This window comes from Papio anubis, chromosome 18, assembly GCF_008728515.1.
Source record: "Papio anubis isolate 15944 chromosome 18, Panubis1.0, whole genome shotgun sequence".
NCBI classification, from domain to species: domain Eukaryota; kingdom Metazoa; phylum Chordata; class Mammalia; order Primates; family Cercopithecidae; genus Papio; species Papio anubis.
Genome location: NC_044993.1, coordinates 40,215,258 through 40,237,080, shown reverse-complemented (window position 1 = coordinate 40,237,080; position 21,823 = coordinate 40,215,258). Strand labels below are relative to the sequence as shown.

General features: G+C 51.5%; 1 protein-coding gene across 2 annotated transcripts in view; it reads right to left on the bottom strand.

Moving 5' to 3' along the window:
- Positions 1–21,823, bottom strand: part of ZNF423 (zinc finger protein 423) — a 315,000-nt gene that overhangs the window by 140,829 nt on the left and 152,348 nt on the right. For both annotated transcript variants that reach the window (XM_017953342.3, XM_017953341.3), the window contains one exon: positions 4,675–7,889. In XM_017953342.3, the coding sequence (XP_017808831.2) occupies positions 4,675–7,889 (3,215 nt within the window). The remainder of the gene's footprint in view (positions 1–4,674; positions 7,890–21,823) is intronic.

The following is a 21,823-nucleotide window of genomic DNA, read 5'->3' as shown; positions in this document are numbered from 1 at the left end:
TGTGCATTCACATGCTCACCCTCACCCCAACTCACCAGCAACACACAAGACCTTCGCAGACACACCCACGACCCCTACACACAGCAACCTGTAACACAGATACACACGTGCAACCCCCAGAGAAGCAGGGCCATCCACACGGGTGAACAAGGCCACACAGATGGACATGTCTACACTCATCCAGAGACCCTGCCTTCAGCTCACTCACCACAACCCCAGTCCACACACTGGCACTCCCAAATACACCCACAGACGTGCACATAGCTTCTGACACAAGTGCATACACAGACCCATCCCCACACGTACCACACTCTCATGTACACACATGTAGACTCATAAGTGCACACATGTGCACTCACACATAGGCACATACACATACAGGCTCACCAGCCCCCAAACCCTCCAAGCATGGCTGGACTCCAGTCCTCACCCCAACATCTATTCCTGGTCTGTCCCCACTCTCAACCCCCCTGGAGACCCCTTCCTCTTGGAGCTTCAGCCCCCACTAGGCGACATAATTACAGAAACATAGAACTTGGCACTCAAAGCACCTCCCCTGCCATAAGCCCCTTCCCTGGGGCCCAGCCCAGGAGAACTAGAGCTGAGTTCCAGGGCCTGTGGCCAGGGTGCCTCCCCCAACACGGCCCTGAGCAACTGCAGAGGGAGGCCTCGGGCAGGAAAACACACTTGAGAATGGCGGAGACAAGAGAGGGAGGGCAGGGAAGAAATGGCTGAGCCCTTCAAGACAGGAAGGAGAGAAGGAAAAGCCAGCCAGAGCTGCTAAATTTCCATGATCGTGACCACTGCCAACGTTCACTGAGCACCTGCCATCTGTGGGCAGCATTTATGCTAAATACTCACAAACCCTCTGCAAGCTCCACTCTAGGGATGGGGTAAGTGGAGTTTCAAGAGGCTGTATCACTTGGTCAGAGCCTCTTGCTGGTGAGTGGGAGGACAGCAAACACTTCGATGCCCACTGTCTGAGCTGCCATTCTCAGCTCCGTGTTCCAGACCTCCTGTCAGGCCTGGTCTAGGTGACAGAAAGCTAGTGGGATCTGGACAGGCCCTCTAACCTGGATATCTGTTTACTTGGCTGTAAAATGGGTATGAGAACACCTGGCCTGCCCCACCCAGCAGAGAAAGGCACCGTGGGGATCTGTGGGATCGATGGATGGTCAGGGTCTGCCCGTGCTGGTCTCGACTTGGGGTGATGTTGTCATTACCCATAAACAGAGGCGGAGATGGAACTTCAATGTTTCATGCTCCAGCCGACAGCAGCCTCGGCCCCACGGGAACCCAGTCCTCTGAGAGCTGGTTGCTGTGGATACACTCCCGAGGGTCCCAGCCTGCCAGCCCCCAAGCCCCAGTGAAACCCCCAGAGTCTGTTCTTACATGAGTGGGTCCTCAGGGAGGGAAGGGGTGGGCTAACTGACATCTGGGCCCCTGCCCCCAGGTGTGCCCACGCAGGGGGCAAGGCCCCAGAGAATGCTGCCTTGGCTGGGGAGGTACCTGGGCTTTGTCTAGCTCCTTTCTGCAACAGCCCATCTCCCCGGGCCTCTAGGCAGGCAGAACCATGATTTTCAGCTCATCCCTGCTCACACGAGACCCGAAGGCAGGGAAAGGAAGGCCTGGGGGCCTCCAGGAAACACACTCCCCTCGAGTTTCAGTCCCTGCACAGCCATGCACAGCTGTGCATCCTTGGGTATATGGCATCTCCTATCTGAGCTGGCCCCTCTTTGCCAAAACACAGGCCACAGCAAGGTTCCTGGGTTGTTGCCACAGAGATGACCTAAAAGTTGGTGCCCAGCAGAGCGCCTCTCACATAGTAGGGGTTTTCACAAAGTGGTGCTTGATGCTGGATGCAGAGCACTCCAGGGAGGCTCACACAGCCCAAGGCTTTGGAGGCTCTAGAAACAGCTCCTTGGCCATCAGAAAACCCAGCACCATGGTGGGCAGTGCCAGAAAGGGAGGGGTGATCCAGGTTGAGGGGCACCCAGGAGAAGCGGGCATAGTGACCCAGCCCAGCTGCACTGCCCCACAGCATGAGCACAGCTGTGACCACCCGGGACCCCACCACCGCTGGGCTCTCCCTTCTTGCAGCCAGGATGCGTTGCAGAGCTGTTGGGTAGACTGTTGGTCAAGACCAGGGGTTGTGGTGCAGATGCTGCCTGTCTGGGTTCAAGTCCCCTCTCAGCTCTGGAAAGCTGGGGGCTTGAGGCAAGCGACATCATTGTGCTATGCCTCAGTTTCCTCACTTACAACATGAAATATTGTAAGGATTAAATAGAAAGTGCTTGGCAAGTCCTTACTCCTCAACGACTGTGAATTGCTATTGTAAAAGGAAAAAATACCAGCGGCATCTACTATGTGCACTTAATTTACACATTTAATCCTCAGAGCAAAACACTGAGGTCAGCATGATAAATAGTCACGATAGTTCACAACCGATGGAGAACAGGCAGTGACCAATCAGAGCAGATAATGGTTAAAAAAGCAGAGAGGCCCCCCAATTTCTCCCCGGATGCAGAGATGTCAGCCCAGGAGAGACTCTATTACTATTCCATTACGATCACTATTCATTACCACTGCCACTACCTCTGGCTTCGCAGTGGAGCACAGAGGCCCGGAGAGGTCAAATTACCGCTGGGTCATGGGAAAAGGAGATTTTAGCCCAGGCCACCTGACTCCAGGACCCAAACATTCCCTGAGAGCACCTACGCCCCCTAGAAAGGCTGAGGGGGACAGAGCGGGGCAGCAGAAACCAGTGCCCATGCTCAGCCCCCTGGAGGGAGCCCTCCTGGAGCCCTGTTCAGAACCCTGGCTCAGCCAAACGGTCCTGAAAGGGTGGGGTATTGCTATAGCCCCTACAAAGAGCTCTCCACTCCAGACAGGACTCCGAGGAGAGGCCCCAGGCCCCAGCCAGACATGCAGCTCTGTTCTTTTCTTTCTTTCTTTCTTTTTTGGAGACGGAATCTCCCTCTGTCACCCAGGCTAGAATGCAGTGGGGTGCGATCTTGGCTCACTGCAACCTCTGTCTCCTGGGTTAAAGCAATTCTCCTGCCTCAGCCTCCTGAGTATCTGGGACTACAGGCATGTGCCACTATGCCCAGGTAATTTTTTTGGATTTTTAGTAGAGACGGAGTTTCACCATGTTGGCCAGGATGGTGTCGATCTCCCGCCCTTGTGATCCACCCGTCTTGGCCTCCCAAAGTGCTGGGATTACAGGCATGAGCCACCGTACCCGGCTTTTCTTTTTTTAAGAGACAGGGTCCCACTCTGCCACCCAGGCTAGAATGCAATGGTGTGATCGTAGCTCACTGCAGCCTTGATCTTCCAGGCTCAAAAAGTGCTGGGACTATAGGTGTGAGCCACAACGCCCGGCCTCGCTATTTTCACCCAAGTGCTCCTCTCTTCAGGCAGATAACCATGGACGGGTCCCCTGGCCCTCTGGGCTCCCGTGGGCCTGTGTGTAACACCAGAAGGCAGGGTCAGCAGGCGCTGAGGCCCCTTCCACTGTGGGGTGTTCCCTTCGCTCTCTCTGGCCCTCGTCTCTCTCCCTCTGCCCTCCTCACCCCCTCAAAATCACAGGGTCCCAGGAAAAACACCCTCAGCAAACACTCCTGTGTCCCAGCAGGCGCCTGTGGCACATGGCCCTTCCCCAAACCCTGCCTCCCGGCCAATGGTGCCAGCAGCGGTCCTCGAGGGAAAGGTACTCCCGAGAGTCACCTCGGTCTGGAAACAGACAACACAGACTCAGTGGGAATCCCAGGCCTGTGCTGTCTGACACCCAAGGGCCACACAGACTCCAGGCCCACCACTGGGTGCCCCTCAGGCCCTGTACTCAAGGCCTGTGCGGGCCCATCTGCAGCCTAGACTTCTCCACAGCTCATTGAAAGCCACTTACTATGGGCCTGTGGCTCCCTCTGGTCCACAAGTCCCAAGTCAGGGTCCATTTCTGGTTCTCCTTGGCTCCCAGGCACCTCCAAACATAACGGGTGCTCAGGGAAAAATTGATGAAGGAATCAATCAGTCATTAACAATAACAGCAATCGAAACCACGTCAAAGGGCCTTCCACATACCAGCAACTGCACTAACAGAAATGATGCCGCTGGTGATAAGAGTACCAGCTGGTGATGACAACCAGCACCACTGAGCCCTGAGTGCCAGGCGCTCGGTCCCTTGTGTGTGTGTGATCTCTATGAACTGTCAAAAGAATCCCAGATCTAAGGCCCAGAAAAGTCAGTGACTTGCCTAAGGAGACCCAATAAACAAATGAGTATGTCTACCCCAGCTCATCAACAAAGACACCAGCCACCACCCATAATGCCCTCACTGTGCATCAGCCACTATGCCAGGCACGTTACCTGCATGATGTCATCAGCCTCTCACAACAATTCTCTGAGGCTGGGACCATTATTACTCCCATTTTACAGATTAGCACTTGACAAATGAGGCCCAGAGAGATAAATAACATGAGCCCATCATGTGGTTGGAAAAGCAATGGCAATGCTGAGGTTCAAACTCAAGGAGACTACAGCACAGCAGTTGTGTCTCGCCACTGCATGATAGTGCCGCTTCTCGGAAACACAGCACTCGGGGTACGTGGCTCCTGTGGGGACCAGAGGAGCCCCAAGGAGAGGAGCAGGGAGCAGGATGAGGTGGGCTGCACTTACCCGGGGCACTGGCGACGTCTGGGTGGCTTTCCGGGGCCCACTGGTCTCCGGCGTGAGGTCACGGTGGTCCACCTGCATGTGGCTCTCCAGGTCTTCGGCACTCTCGAACTTGACACTGCACTCGGGGCAGCGGAGGCCGGCACAGGGCCGGTCGGCGGGCTCGGGCGGGACCAGGCCACCCACCTGTCCATTGGCGCTGCGGGCCATGCAGCCGGCGCAGAGGCCATAGGGCAGCCCATTGACGTCGAGCTTCACCAGGTCCTGCTTGCTGCGGAACTCCTTGAGGCACAGGGCGCACTTGTAGAGCTTCTGCAGTCCCTGGCCATTCGGGGAGGATGCCGCCGAGCTGCCTGCCAGCTTCTGCATATGGAAGGTGCCGTGGATCTTGAGCTCGAGCGTGGAGGTGACTGTCTGCATGCAGACCACACAGCGGAAGCCCGTGAGCGAGTTGCGCAGGTCGGGGTGCATCTGGCAGTGCTCGATAAACTCCTCCTCGCTCTGCAGGGGCATCTTGCAGATGCGACAGGTGCCCGTGTCCAGGCTCTTGCTGTGGGTCACCTTGTGCTCAGTGAGCGTCAGCAGCGAAGGGAAACGCTCACCACAGATGGGACACATGTAGTGCTTGGCAGGGCCCCGGTGCGTCTGCAGGTGCTCCCGTAGCCCGTTCTCCGAGAAGAAAGTCCGTGAGCAAACGTTGCATTTGTGGCTGCCCTTGATAAACTCAGCCTTCTTGCGTGAGCCATCATCCTCGCCCGGCCGGATGTTGTGGTCCCGCAGCCGGTGGTTCTGCAGCAGCACCTCCATGGTGTAGGCCGCCCCACAGATGTCGCAGCCGTACATGGGCTCCGATGCGTCCACGTCATCCTCGCTGGCCTCGTGGCTGTTAGGCGCCTCAGGGTTCTTAAGCAGCATGCCCTGTAGGTCAGCAGGCTCAGCTTTCTTGGTGGCCGTGGGGGGCACCCCGTTGGCCGTGCCGTTCTCAGTTGCAGCATCAAACACACAGTGTTTCTCCCGCAGGTGCTTCTCCAGCAGGATGATGGCGTGGAAGGCCTTGCTGCAGAATTTGCAGTTATACTTCTTGCTGTGTGTGGTGATGTGGCACTGCAGCTCCACCTCGGTGCTGAAGGTCTCCCCACAGAAGATGCACTTGTGAGCCTTGGCTGGGTTGCCCAGGTGGCTGTGTTTGACGTGCACCTGCAGGTCAGCCTCCTTGCGGAAGTCCCAGTTGCAGGCCGTGCAGCGGTACATCTTCTTCTCATTGCTGTGCTTCACTGCCAAGTGCACCTGGATAGACACCTTGGAGTCGAAGACCTCCTGACACAGGGTACAGTGATACAGCACGAAGGTGTGCATGTCCAGCAGGTGCTTCTGCAGATCATCCACCGAGGAAAATTGCTTGTCGCAGCTCTCGCACACATAGTGGGTCGACGTGGTCATATAATGCACCGTCAGGTGCTGCAGGAGGGACTCCTGGGAGTCAAAGTCCTCTTTGCACTGGGGGCACGCCTGCTTCCGCAGCAGCAGCTCCAGGTGCAGCTTCAGGTGGGTCTGGAAGCTCTCAAAGTTGGAGAACTTGAGGTCGCACTGATTGCAAGGATACTCGCCATTGGAGATGGAGTTGGCGCTTGCTGAGAGCCGCTGCCGCTTCGGGGAAGACACTTCCACGTCGGATGAGACTGGGCTCTGCTCAGCCTTGGACTTCTTGCTGTGGGCCAGTGGAATGTTCTTGTGGTTCTCCTTGATGTGCTTGGTGAGCTTCAGGATGGAGCCAAAGATGGGGGAGTTGGTGCAGTAGGGGCAGGAATAGACCTCCATGAAGGACTGTGTGGGCTGCACCACCGGAGACTCTAGTTTGGCACTGCCCACACTGCAGTGGGCCTGCTGGATGTGCTCGGTGAGGGAGGACTCAGTGAGGAAACCCATGGAGCACTGGTTGCAGAAGAAGGCGTTATTGCCGTCGGAGGGGTTGGTATTGGGGCCACAGTGGGAGACACGGATGTGCTCCTGCAGGCTATTGATGTCGGCGAACATCTCGGGGCAGTAGTTGCAGTGGAAGGCGGAGATGTTGCCAAACTGCATCATGGGGTAGGCGTGGTTCTTGTGCAGCTTGCGAATGTGCTCGTTGAGGTTATAGAGGGTGGGCATGGAGTCCAGGCAGATCTGACACGTGTGGCTCTGCTGGGGCTTGTCTGCGTGGATGGTCTTCAGGTGGATCTCCAGCACGGCCAGGCTGTTAAAGTCCCGCTTGGAACAATAGGGGCAGCTATAGACCACCTTGGTCCAGCCCTGCCCGTCATCCCGCATCTTCTTCTGCCCCCGCAGCGGCTTCAAGGTGGAGTCCGGTGTGGAGCCGCGTTCCACAGAGGCGCTGGAGTCAGGCGTGGCGCTACTCATGGAGGCCACGCTGCCCAGTACGGGGTCGGGACTGACGCTGTGGTTGCTGGAGTCGGGCTGCCGGTGGCTGTCCAGGTGGCAGTAGACACCTTCCACCGAGGAGAACTGCTCAGGGCACATGGGGCACTTGTGTTTCTGGTTGGCGTGGGCTTGGTGGATATGGGTGAGCAGCGTGTTCTCGTCGACGAAGACCTCGGGGCAGTGGATACACTGCAGGTCCGCCTTCTCGGACAGCTGTGGGTGGCGGGTGAGCACGTGCTTCTCCAGCTCCTCCGTCTGGCTGAAGGTGTCCTCGCAGTAATCGCACATGAAGTCGTCCTTCTTGGCTTCCTTCTCTGACTTGGCCAGATGCTCCTTGTTCTTTTTGTGGGCCTGCATGTGGCTCTGCAGCGAGCTGGTGGAGGAGAAGCCACGCTTGCACACAGTGCACTTGAAGGGCTTGCTGGAGCTGTGGGTCTTCAGGTGGATCTTGAGGTGGTCGCTGCGGGAGAAGGCTGCCTCGCACTCGTGGCAGTGGTACTTCTTGTCGCCCGTATGCAGCTTGATGTGCCGGTCGCGGCTCCTCTTGTGCTTGAAGAGGCGGCTGCAGTAGGTACACTTGAACGGCAGCTTGTCGCTGTGGATCTGCTCGTGCCTCTTCAAGTAGCTCAGGCGGATGAAGGACTTGTCGCAGAACTGGCAAGGGTACGGCAGGCCCGTGCCCCCTTCCTCCTCACCGAGGCCGAGGTCACAACCATCTCCGATCATCTGCGTGGGTGACGCAACATCCTTGCTGGAGGGAGATGAGGCCACCCAGGAGAGTTGTGGGTCGTCATCACCATCTGCAGGGGAAGGCAGAGAGGATATTAGAGGCAATTCCCAGGGCTGCCGAGAAACAAGGACAGAGCCAGCTTCTCGACAGCGCACAGGCTGAGGCTGTGCAGCTGGCCAACGGCCGCGGGGGGCTGTGGGGAGGGGCAGGGGCCGGAAGCAAGTGGACACCGGGGCCTTCCTGTCTGCAGAGGGCATGCCAGAGGGGTGGCAGATAACGAAGGGGGAGCGCCTTTTCCCTTAACAACACTTGCCTGGACCTGGCAGGATGTGGTACCCCCCATCAGAGGGGAGGCTCTCGGCCACTTTCCTGATAGGAAAAGCGGGGGCAGCCTGGACAAAGTCACTGAAAACAAACTCACAGACCATCAGTCCTATAGGCCAAAAGGAGGACAAGTCCTGTCACTTGATCCACACCTGGGAGTCAACTCCCCTCAAATCCCTAATCCCGGAGGGAAGGAAATCCCACTGGTCCTTATGAACACAGACAAAATTTTGCAACAACAACAAAGATTCCCTTATCAGATTGGCCATAGCATGCACCATTCTCTGGGGATGGGTGGACTGATGAAGCTGGAAGCTGCTGCTTCAGGTAGTAGACAAGACATAGGAGGTGTGAAATCACAGGGCCCGAGACAGCAGATTCCAGTGCTCAGGCGGGAAGTGAGCCTAGGGCACTGAAGAGGCATCTGTGGGTTTCCCGGCGCAGGCCATCCTGAGACCCTTGTTTTCTTTGTTTCCACTGTACCCCTGGATTCGCCCCAATCCCACCCAGGACCAAGAGAAATGGAGAGATGGTGAGTGAGTGGAGGAAGAATGAGGACGTGGACGACCACAGAGCTCAGACCCAGGCAGACCCTTAACTCCACTGCAAAGGCAAGGAAGAGGCAATCCTTGCACAGACTCCGGCGCGTCCCACCCTCCCTGGGGACAGCCCCCGCAACCCCCTCATTTGCTGGCCCGCCCAGCCTCAGAGGAAAACTAAACAAACCTAAGGGTAGACCGTTTCTGGGAAAACAAAGGCACACAGGACACAGTGAATAAAGCCAGAGACATTCCCTGACGGGGGCCGAGCAGAGCCAGCCCGGGCAGGGAGTGAGTTCCAAGGCTCAAGTTTCTCTTCGGCTGGATTTAAAACTTAATAATGAATGAAACAGACCACAGGCTGCTGCGGGCAGGGGAGAGACAAACAAAAGCTCAGATTCGGCTGCGCTGACCTTGCTCTTGTAACCCCGAGGAAATAAACCACTGCCCCCGCCTCTCCAGCCGCCAGCCAGCCCGGCTGAGTCTTCAGAAGAGCCTCACAGACGTAACCCAGACGTAACCTTGGCCCAGAGGCAGCCCAGACCTTCAGAAAGGGATGGGGCAGGCGCACCATGCTTCCAGCACGGGTGAACACTGGCACACACATGCGCGTACACACACGCCCACCTACATACACACACAACACCCACCATCACACACATTCATTCGCACCATCACTCCCACACACTACACTATCACTCACAAACTTAAATATACATGCACACGCTCATGTACACACATTCACCTGCAGACGCGTGTGCACGCGCACACACACACACAGACACACACACACACCACAGACCTGTGATTTCCCTACAAGGCTCTCCACGCAAGCTGCCTCTGCTGTCCCAGGCCGATCCCAAGACTTAAAGAGACAACAAGGGCTGACTGGAGGGTCTTGAGGGGTTCCTCACAGCTGGGGCTGAGCCTGGTCCTAGGCCCCGCTCCCACCCCCTAGCCCCCACAGCGCTGACCGTGTGAAGATCCACCTGACCCCCCTGGCACCATTGGCACAGCTCAACCCTGATGCATGCAGCTCTCTGAAGCTTGCAGTTCTCCAAAGCTCCTGGCTCCAAGGCTCCCGGCAGCCAACCCACCTCTGAAGCCTGGCTCCCCAGCCCAGCTCAAGGGGCCTCCCGGAACGCCCTCCCAGAGCACCAGCACCTTCTCCCCTGGGGGCCTCACATGACGGGTTCGGCAGACGGGAAGGACACAGCAGTCACGGCCAGCTCCCCAGATGACATGCAGTGGGAGGCGCCCCAGCCCCTGCCTGCCAATTCCCAGCTCTTGCCAGCTGGGCTCTGTGGGGCACAGACAAAAGGGACCCCAGGGAGGAGATAGCTGGGGCCAGGGGACCTGCTTGGCCCCCGCTCCAGGCCAGGTTGGACTGGCTTCTTATTATTTTGATGTCTTTGCTCAGACTCACTCAAGCTGCCACTGAGTCCTTCCCGTGTGCCCAGCACTCTGCTAAGTGCTTTCTCGCAACTGCAAATGAGTGGCCAGGGCCACTCCCACTGGACAGACGAGGAAACCGAGGCACAGTCTCAGAGACTTGCTCTGGGAAATGACAGTGCCAGAGACTGATGCCAGGACTGTCCACATTCAGTCCCCTCGATCATGACATGGGCCTGGACCAGCTTCTGGGGGTCAAACAGTCAAGTAAGACCACTCCTGCGTGGGTCAGAAGGGGAGAGGGCTCACGTGTAAAGACTTCAGGGTCCTCAGACCTTGATCTCCTTGGAGCCTGCCTCATGAGGAGGACTGGGGCTGGTCCATGATTTGCATTTCTGGAAGGGGCTCATCAGGGCTCAGAGAGACCCACGAGCTCACTGGAGCCCACCCAGCAACTGATGTGTGGAGAATTCTCAACAACCGGGCAGGTGAAACCACTATCACTCTTGTCCCAAGGACAAGCCTGAACAGATATTTCTGCCAGGGTTCATTTGCTCCTAAACCTTTTGCACCACCTGAGGACCAGAGGACACTCACTCAGAGCCAGAGCCCGAGCCCTCCTGCTCCTCTGTGAATTCATCCATGCCCTCAGTATTCCTCTTAACCACTCACTTTATTCATCTGAAAAAAGGGAACCACTGGGAGGAGTGGACGAGAAAAATTAATGGGAATAAGCACTATTATGTCACTGACATGAAATGTCCAGAATAAGGTGCATCTGAGACAGAAGGCAGGTTAGCGGCTGTCTGAGGCTGGAGGTGGGAGCAGGGAGTGGCTGCACAGGTGACAGGGATCCTTCTGACATGATGGAAATGGTCTAAAACTAGACTGTGAGTGAAGACTGCAAAGCTCTGTAAACTTACCAAAGACCGGCTGAGTTGCTCACTTCAAACAAGTGAATTTTATGGTATGCAAATTATACTTCAATAAAGTTGTTAAACAGAAGCACTATTTTGCCAATAATAAGAATTAGTACTAATTAGTACCACAAGTGCTAACAATATTAACAGCTCCATTTATTGAGAACGTCCCACGTGCCAGCACTGTGCTAAGTACGTCTATTATCGCAATTAATTTCTATTCATCCTCACAACAACCACATCTGGCTGTCTGTAGTAACGTTCCCATTTCTGAGACGAGGAAGTGGGGTTCAGGGAGGTGAGGAACTGGCCACCAGTACCAAGCCAGATGCCCCACTAGTGTCTGGCCAAACTGTATCTTGTAGGAGTACAGAACCTGGTCCCCAGGCCCATCAGTCATTCACCCAGTAGGCTTTGGAAAGGAGAATCTTAACCTGCCCGGCGCCAGAGTACCCAAGTTTCATTGCAGGCTGGCTGCTTGGCTTTATTTTTCTGCAAACAAGTTTCGAAACTAAAGCAAAGCATATTATTCTGGGAGCAACAAACTGAGCCACTGCTGAGATTATAATCATCTGAATTGAAATGAAAATAAGGCTCCTTAAATTGAAAAGGCCCAATCAGGGAAAATGGGCATGTTGACATATAAAGTCCCAAACTCAGATTGCCCTGTTTAAAGTCTCTTATTCAAAGAACATTCAACCTCGTCTGCTGCCAACCCACCCCCTCCAAATGCATTTTGCTTTGGGGGCACTTAGCTCAGCGCTCTAGAATCACGCTGGAGAGATAAGCTGGGGCCAAAGCTCAGGATGTATCTATAGGGGCATCAGCAGAGAAAAAGGTTCTTTTTTCTATTTTTGTTTTGTTTTGTTTTGGTAGGAGGGATGGAGTCTCGCCCTGTGGCCCAGGCTGAAGTGCAGTGGCGTGATCTTGGCTCACTACAACCTCTGCCTCCTGGGTTCAAGCAATTCTCCTTCCTCATCCTCTAGAGTAGCTGGGATTACAGGCACACGCCACCATGCACGGTTAATTTTTGTATTTTTAGTAGAGACGGGGTTTCACCATGTTGGCCAGGTTGGTCTCAAACTCCCGACCTCAAGTGATCCACCTGCCCCAGCCTCCCAAAGTGCTGGGATTACAGGCGTGAGCCACCGCGCATGGCCTGAGGTTCTCTTCTCTTAAAGCAACGACACTTTCCTCATGCTGGATGCTGGACACCACACACACACCTGCAACTGTGACCAAGGCAATCCCAGAGTCCTTTCCAACATGAACATTCCAGAACTCAGGGAGAAGGTGGGTTCAAGGAAAGTCCTGTTCAGCCGCTACATTTTTATTTTCAAGTAAATACTTGCATTGATTTTGCTGTGTGCCAGGCATTCTTCTAAGAGTTTATGTGGACTCACTCATTCAATCCTTTCAATAGGCTGAGTTAGGTACTGTTATAATTTCCATTTACAAATGAGAAAACCAGGGCACAGAGAGGCTGAGTGACTTGTCCAGTTCCACATACCCGGCAGGCAGCAAAGTCAGGATGCGAACCCCCGAGTCCTGTTCAGTCAGTGTTTTCACCCACAAGGCTTCACTACACCCCCAACCCCTCATTACCCGCTTTGGGAGGAGAAGCATGAGAAAATCAAGTGGGAAGTACAATGACTAATGCCAGACCCACGCTTCTCCCCACCCCCCAGAGTAAATGCAATCAAAGAACCATAACAAAAATGAGTTTAACACACACACACACACATATGCAAGATGGAGATTAAAGTCATTTAAAAGTGACTAATACTGAAAAAAGGGCAAATAGGAAAAGGGTTATATGAGGCTTTTGCTGTCTGCTGCAGGAAGAGAAAGAAAACAAGCAAAAAAGAGGAGAGAATTTTCAATAAAAATTCAATTAAGTAGAAAAAAGAACATCAACTGGGCTTCAGAACACGTCAGCAGCAGAAAGAGCCAGGTGATTCCCAAGTTCATGTTGTCACACTTGGTGACCAGCACGGAGCAGGGCATGAATTCAGCAGGCTGATGCTATAGTGTGTAAAACTGCCTCGGACACACCTCACCTAGGCAGAGCAGTGCAAGCGGCCACCCAGAATGGCTGGGAACCACAGCTCACAGCTCCTCTGTCACAAAGAATCAAAGTCAGGGCTGCTGGAGAAGGTGCTCAGGCCTAGACAGGAGAGTGACCCACAGACTCACAGGAGTGGGCTGAAAGGGGAACCTTCCTGCAATGGGGGGCACAGATGGAGGAAGAAGTGAACTGTCATCGAAGCTATGCAAGAGACCCTAAAAAGAACACTAGGGGGACTCTCTGCATTGAGTTATGGGGGAAGACAGCTGAGCCCAGGAAGTTCCAGGTGACTAGAACATTCCTGAGCTGGGCAGTTCCATCTGTGTGAATAAAAATGATCATCCAGCCGGGTACGGTGGTTCATGCCTATAATCCCTGAACACTGGGTAGCTGAGCTGGAAGGATCGTTTGAGGTCAGGAGTTTGAGACCAGCCTGAGCAATATAGCAAGACCCTGTCTCTAAAAAAAGAAAAAAAAGAAAGAAAAGAAAAGAAAAAAATTTAATTACACAGGCTTGGTGGTGTGTATGTGCAACCCCAGTTACTTGGGAGGCCGAGGCAGGAGGATCACCTGAGCCCATGAGTTCGAGGCCGCAGTGAGTTATGATCATGCCACTCTAGCCTGGGTGACAAGAGTAAAACTCTGACTCTTAAAAAAAAAAAAAAAAAATGAGCCTACAGAGGGAACAAGAGCTCATCCAGCCATTGGAATGAGGTTTCCATGCCAGTCTGCAGGGCCTCTTGTGCCCAGGACTGTGCTGGATGCTGCAGGGTCACGTGGGTGCATCCCACCTTGGTCCTGTCACATGACATCCCAAACCATGCAAAAGAGAGGCCAAGTAGAGCAAGAAAGGCACCAGTGGGAGTCATGCTGGGGCAACAAGCAGACAGTACATCAGGAGGTCAGGCCTCCATTGCCTCTGCTGGCTCATGGAAGGCTGGAATTCATCCTCTCTACAGCCCCTGCCAGATAAATATAAAGTTCACCTTATACAATACTCCAACCATGAAGACTGTCTTCATGATACGCACAAAAAGGCCTTACAGTGCTTCACAAAGCCCCCAAAAAGACTCCTTGCCACTCACCTGTTTCTTTAGAAAAATGAAAATTGCCAAGGAGACCAGTTCCCGACAGGACAAAGCTTTATAACACACCAAGCAGAGCCTCTCTGCTGCCCCCATCCAGAGCTCCAGGAATGGGAATCACTGTGGCCCTTCCCTAAGCTCAGAGGAATGGAACCCTAGACTCAGGAACCAACTACCAAATCCCACATGATACAGATGGAAAAGCTGAGGTCCAGAAAAGAGAAGAAAACTTATAAGCCTAGCTAATTGGTAGTGGTTGCCTAGAATCCTGTGTTCAGAAGGAATCTGAGGCCTTCTCTAAGGTCCAAAGAAATGAGTGCTACAATCAATTGATGATGTCTGCCATGAGCAGAGATATGTGGGAATGGAATAGTCAAAGGGCACTGAGCAAACTAGAAAGAGGAGTTTCCTGACTCCCAATGCTAGATGCTTTTCAGGTTTCCTCTTCCAAAAAAGGAGGTGTCCATTCTCTTTGACAGATGAGGCTTTGTTGTTCCCAAAATCCTGTTGGTCACACAGAGACAAGAGGCCCTGAGAGATACCATATGATATGGTTTGGCTGTGTCCTCACCCAAATCTCATCTTGAATTGTAGTTCCCATAAACCCCACGCATGGTGGGAGGGAGTTGGTGGGAGGTAATGGATTCATGGGGGCGGTTTCCCCCATGCTATTCTAGTTATAGTAAGTTCTCATGAGATCTGATGGTTGCATTAAGGGATTTCCCCCTTTTCTCAGCTCTCATTCTTCTCCTTGCTGCCACCATGTGAAGAAGGACATGTTTGTTTCCCCTTCCACCATGATTGTAAGCTTCCTGAGGCCTTCCCAGTCATGCACAACTGTGAGTCAATTAATCCTCTTTCCTTCATAAATTACCCAGTCTTGGGTATTTCTTCACAGCAGCATGAGAATGAACTAATATACTGTAGAACTATGTTGGAGTCTAGAGAGAGATCTCCAACCAGAGAGGTCAGCTGTGACCCCAGCCGATGGTGAGGGTTGCCCAAAGTGGACACAAAGCAGCCCGGACAACCAAGGGAGAGCCAGTCAGTGTTTCCTAGAGTCTGGGGTAACAAGAGCTCCAAGACCTGAATATGCTTCAGGGCACAGGCAGATTGTGGTTCCCACAGAGGTAGCCAGAGCCTAAGCAGGTGGCCTTCCAGACATGAAATGATCTGAGTTGAGCTCAAGGGGCATCTGGGCATATTCCTGATCACTTCTTGGGAAACCAGGGGTATCTGCACACACTTGATGCCAGAACTAGTCATCTATCCCAGAATACTCCTCAACTCAATTATATCCCTGCCTGTAAAACTAGTATCGGTGTATTGAGGACAAGAGAGAGTGCATAGCTCCTCCCTCATCTTATTTCACTGATGGAGAAACTGAGGCAACATGACAAGTCACAGGCAGATCTAGTGGTTACTGTTTATGGCACATTTTCTTCTTCTTCTTCTTCTTCCTCTTCCTCTTCCTCTTCCTCTTCCTCTTCCTCTTCCTCTTCCTCTTCCTCTTCCTCTTCTTCTTCTTCTTCTTCTTCTTCTTCTTCTTCTTCTTCTTCTTCTTCTCCTCCTTCTTCTCCTTCTTCTCCTTCTTCTTCTTCTTCTTTTTTTTTTGTTTGTTTCTTTGAGACAGAGTCTCGCTCTGTCACCCAGGCTGGGGTGTAGTGACGCGATCTTGGCTTCCTGCAACCTGTGCCTCCTGGGTTCAAGCAATTCTCTGCCTCAGTAGGACTCCTGAGTAGCTGGAATTACAGATGCCCACCACCACGCCTGGCTAACATTTGTATTTTTAGTAGAGATGGGGTTTCACCATCTTGGTCAGGCTGGTCTTGAACTCCTGACCTTGTGATCCACCCACCTCGGCCTCCCAAAGTGCTGGGATTACAGGCGTGAGCCACCACGTCCAGCTGTATGGCACATTTTCTATGTGCCAGGTCCTTTGCCAGCTTTTTCTCAATTGATTCTCACACATTCTCTATGAGGTAGGTACTATTAACAACCCCTTTTTATAACTATGCAAAGTGACACTCCAAGAAGGAGAGTAACTTCTGGGCACACAGAGATTGCAAGTGGCAGATGCCCCCACCCACTTACTAACCACCAGGCTACACTGCTTCACCAAGCCCTAGAGCCAATCCAGGGCCCATATCCCTGCTGGACCTGCTCCCTCTTTCTTGAGGTCCACCATGCACAAGCACAGTACCAGGCCCCATGACTTGAACCAGGTACAGGTCTTAAGCTTTACAACCCCACCAGCCATTGAGGCAAAGTCAGTGGTGGATGACCAGGCTAGGCTGGGTCTGAGGCCAAGCACTAATGAATGTTGCCGGCCTCTTTCCTCACTGGATGGCAGGTAGAGCAGCCTGCTGCTTAAATAGCCTGTGCAGAAGCAAACCTGGAGGTTGTGGTAGGCAGAATAATAATTACCCCAAAGATGTCCAAGTCTTAACTCCCAGAACATATAAATATGTTACGTTACATGGTAAAATGGAATTAAGGTTGACAATCAGCTGACCTTAAAATAAAGAGATTATCCTGGATTATCCACATGGGTCCATTGTAATCACAAGGGTCCTTAAATGTGCAGGAGGGAGGCAGAAGAGGAGGTTGAAGTGATGCAATATGAGAAGGACCCAACCAGCAATTACGAGTATTAAAGATGGAAGGAGGCCATAAGCCAAGAAATGTGAGCAGCCTCTAAGAATCAGAAAGGCAAGGAAATGGATTTTTCCCTAAGAGCATCCAGAAAGGAATGCAGCCCTGCCAACACCTTAATTTTAACCCAGTGATATCTGGGTCAGACTTCTGACCTACAGAACTGTAAGATACTATTTTTTTTGTTTGTCATTTTAAGTCACTGTTTATGGTAATTTGTTACAGCAGTAATAGCAAACTAATACAGATTTTGGTACCAGGAGTGGGGTGCTACAAGAACAAATACCTAAAATCATGGAAGTGGCTCTGGAATTGGGCAGCGATCAGAGGGTAGAAGAATTTTGAGGAGTATGATTTATTTAAAAGCCTAGGTAGCCTTGAACAGATTAATGGAAACATGAATATTAATGACTCTGTTAATAAAGACTCAGAAGAAAGTAAGGAACACATTAGAGAAAACCTAAATCACCTTAGGAAATATCTAAATCATCAAGAACAAACTATTAAGAGAAATATGGATATTAACAAAGGCACTGATAGTGACAGCTTATCAGGAAATCAAAAATATGTTATTGGAAACTGAAGGAAAGGGGATCCTTGATATTTGGTGGCAGAAAGCTAAGTGAAATTATGACTCACAGTTATGTGGGAAAAAGAACTTTCATGGATAAACTTGGATACTTAGCTAAGTAGATTTCCAAGCAAAATGTGGAAGGTATGGGCTGGTTTCTTCTTGCTGCTAAAAAGAAAAAAGATTAAGAAAAGAACTGTTAAACAGGTGGGGCGCAGCGCTCACGCCTGTAATCCCAGCACTTTGGGAGGCTGAGGTGGGTGGATCACATGAGGTCGGGAGTTCAAGACCAGCCTGACCAATATGGAGAAACCTCGTCTATACTAAAAATACAAAAATTATCTGGGCATGGTGGCGCATGCCTGTAATCCCAGCTACTCCCAGCTACTCAGGAGGCTGAGGCAGGAGAATCGCTTGAATTCAGAAGGCGAAAGTTGCGGTGAGCTGAGATCATGCCATTGCACTCCAGCCTGGGTGACAGAGCAAGACTCTGTCTCAAAAACAAACTGTTAAAAATGAACCAGAAATTAATGATTTTGCAAATTCTCAGATTGCAGAAATACTCTAACAGATTTACTTACAAGAAAGTATGCTCTGGAGAAAAAGCTGAAGGTAGGACTGCACATATTGCTAATATCTCAGAAAAATCAAAATACCAGGGTATTGAGTATTGAGTCACACCAAAGGCTCTTTGACGAGATTAAGGGTGTGACTTGCAGATCTCCTAGATCAAATTAGAGAGCATCTAGGAAATTTGGGGGCATTGCTCTGGAGCGATCTCAGCAAAAAACAAAAGTAGAGAAGGGATTATCCAGGAAATATCTGTGGAGGACCATCTTGAATAATGGAGAAAATACCCATGACATACACCGGAGACTCACAAGGTTCTTGAAAAGTTTATACTGGCAGAAACACTGCCAGCTTGAACCAAAAAGGACAGAGAGAGTACAAGATGAAAGAAGTCTGTTGGACACCCAAAACTTCACAAGCAGGAAACAGGTTAATAAAACTACTCAGATGGAAGTACATGCTACCTTTCATGGGGAAAAAAGGGATGATTAAGGGGGCAGAACCTCAAGCCCAGAGGGTGGTGCCACGACCCATAGTGGATGAGATTACTACTGGACCAGGTTCAGATTCCAGAACTGTGTAACCATGGGCAAGCATATCCCCTCTTTGTGCTTTCATTTCCCCAACTCTTGATAGAGAGAATCTGATGAACAGGTCTCTAAGAGGCTTTGTAGCTCTTAGAGTCTGTTATCAACTAATGATGTCTATGCCTGTCCTGGGTACAGAATAAGTCTCAGGTGGTAGGTATCCCAGCTGTCTACTATCTCCTAGTTTGGGTGGTTTTTTAATTCAGCACATATTTAGGGAGGCTGCTCTAAATACCCAGTTTTCCAAAGGGTGTAGAGGTACCCAGCATTCTTAAGTTTCTATGCTCTTATCTGCCCAGTCTCTGTGTCAATTAATCACTGTTTAAACATTAAACGCTAAAGCAACCCTTTACTGCTTTGAAGTAATACATACACACACAGAGAGAGAGACAGAGAGAGAGAGAGAAAGAATCCCTTTAATGGTAGCATCAGTACTGCATCTAGATATCTGACTTTCCTAAAGGGATAGGAGAAGTGTAAAGGATTAAGTTTGACCCCTGGGACATCAAAAGCCCATCCTGGGAAAGGAAAGGGATGAGGCTGTCAGGGGTTCTTTCCTCAGAGGTAGGCCAAGGAGCCCCACAAAGGTGACCAGAATCTGACATGGCTCTGCCTGAAATCTTGAGTTAGAATTATGCTATTAGCAAAAATAATAGCAGCTCCTATTCACTCATTCCTCCTCCAGGGAGCTGAGACTTTCTTACGAATGTGATCTCATCATCCCCAAGGAATAGAGCAAGGAAAAGTAGGGATCATTCTTTCGGTTTGGGAGAAAAAAGACTCAGAGGTCACTGGACATCTCAAAGATAGAGAATAGCCAGGCCTGCCCTTCTCCAGCCAGCTCTGGGGGCTGCTGAAATGCCATGTGACAGTGAACAGCTGCCACCAAAGCCCTTAACAAAACTTCCAGGGACTCAAAACTTAGTTTAGGCTGCTAAGCTTGAAGAAACTCAGTCAATTGCAGGGAGACGTCAGTCCTGAGGGACAGCAGAGCCATGAGTAAGCGCGTGCACTGGCTTGCTCAGCCATCATTAGCTGTGAGACCACAGGCAAGTTACTGCCCCTCTCTGAGTGCGTATGTCCTCATCCACAGGATGGGGAAACTAAAAGCAACTACCTTACAAAGTGGTTAATGTTTACATACTGCTAAACATTGGATGAACATTGGCTAAAGAAAATAAAGGGGTTCCTAATGTAACTGACAGTATTATCATTCATCGTAAATCCCATCATCTATAGGGCATTTAACATTTTGCACAGTACCTCACACCCATTGTTTATTTGACATCTGGAGCAACTCTGTGCAGTGGTGGTGGTCGTGGTGGTTTTGTTACTGTTATTATCCCCGTATTACAAGTAAGTGGGGTGCCACATACCCAGGGATGGAACCCAGCATCCCATCCCGTTAGTGAATCCCTTTCACCCTCATGAACAGCTGAGCTTACACAGTAAGTTGTGTGGTCACCCCAGGAATGAGGAAAAAGAACAGAGAGGTTAGGTCATATCCTGACATCGCAAAGTGACCGGAAGAGCTGGACTTGAACTTCCAGCCTGGGGCTCTTAGCCAGCTGGACAAGGAGAAATGATGCCCTGAGCAGTGGGTCATAGGTTACCATGGCTATCCTCCCACTGGACAGTCTGGGGGCCACCCAGTTATCAGTATTAGTGATTTGGTAAAACTGCCAACATTTACAAATCAAGAATTCCCCATTTTTGTTGTTGTTGTTGTTCCCTAATTCACAGTCACTTTTTTGGTTTTTTGTTTTGTTTTGTTTTGTTTTATCCTTAGAGACAGGGTCTCCCTCTGTCACCCAGGCTGTAGTGCAGTGATGCAATCATGGCTCACTGCAGACCCAATCTCCTGGGCTCAAGCGATCCTCCTGCCTCAGCCTCCCAAGTAGCTGGGACCATGGTTGCGTGCCACTATGCCTGGCTAATTTTAAAATTTTTTTTTTTTTTTTTTTTCGCCCGAGCTGGTTTTTTGTATTTTTTAGTGGAGACGGGGTTTCACCGTGTTAGCCAGGATGGTCTCGATCTCCTGACTTCGTGATCCACCCGTCTCGGCCTCCCAAAGTGCTGGGATTACAGGCTTGAGCCACCGCGCCCGGCCCAATTTTAAAATTTTTTTTGTAGAGACAGGGTCTCTCTGTGTCAGGCAGGCTGGTCTCAAACTCCTGGCCTCAAGCGATCCTCCTGCCTCAGGCTACCAAAGCACTGGGATTACAGTCATGAGCCACCACGCCTGGCCCACTTTTGGTTTTTCTTGAAGGAGAAGGCCTGGGAGCACAGACTCTGCATCCGGCATGTGGAAGATGGAGCTCAGCTGGGGCTTCTTGGAGCAGGGCCCCCCACCTCCCTGCATGTCCAGCACCCCAGGACTTCCCTCCCCATCAGGGGGTGTCCCGGGCCCTGAAGCCATCTGTGTTTGTCTGGTGGCTGAGAGCCAGCAGCAGGGCTTAGACTCCCAGCTCCCCCACTTACTATGTGTGTGACCTTCGCCAAGTGAATGACCGTTGCTCCGTTTTACAGATGGAGAAACCTGTCTCAGTTTTCACATCTGTAAAATGGGTATGACTATATATAGACCCAGCTACAGAGTTGTTTTAAAGATGAAATCAGTGAATATCTGTAAGGCGTTATATATGACAAATGTTCTATAATGCCTAAAATAGTCACCGGCTACCGGCTCCCAGCTCACCATAAGGTGGTCACAGGACAAGGAGAGGCTGGCAATGGCTGGGATGGCTTGAATGGACACAAGACACAGTGTCATCTCCCTGAGCCCTGATTGATAACCAAGAGGGTCTAAACTAAACCTACAGTTACCCGTGCACAAGATGGTTTTCAAGCAAAGCAAACTCAACCTGCCAAAATTATCAGAGGGCCCCTGCCGTTCACAATCCTAGGACATCAGCCCTGAAAGGAGTTTCAAGACCCCTCATTATAAAGGTGGAACCCAACGCTCTCATTATACAAACAGAGAATCTTAGGCACCGGCAGCCGTCCATGGCTTGGACGTGGGTCCCTCAGCTCATGGTGGAGGGGGTGGGGGACAAGGCTCAGACTCCCAGCACACCCCCTCCCCCGCCCCCACACGGCTCCTGGACATGCAGGGCAAGGACGCGTCCACCTTTCCCCTTGAAGCCTCTGACCTCGCAGAACACACAGCCTGCCAGGCAGCTCCATCCCTTAGACAAATTTACTTAGCACTGATATTGAAAATGCAATCGAGCTTGAGTTTTATTGCAGAAATTAAACAGACTAGGAAAGGGAAAAAAAAAAAAAAAAAAAAG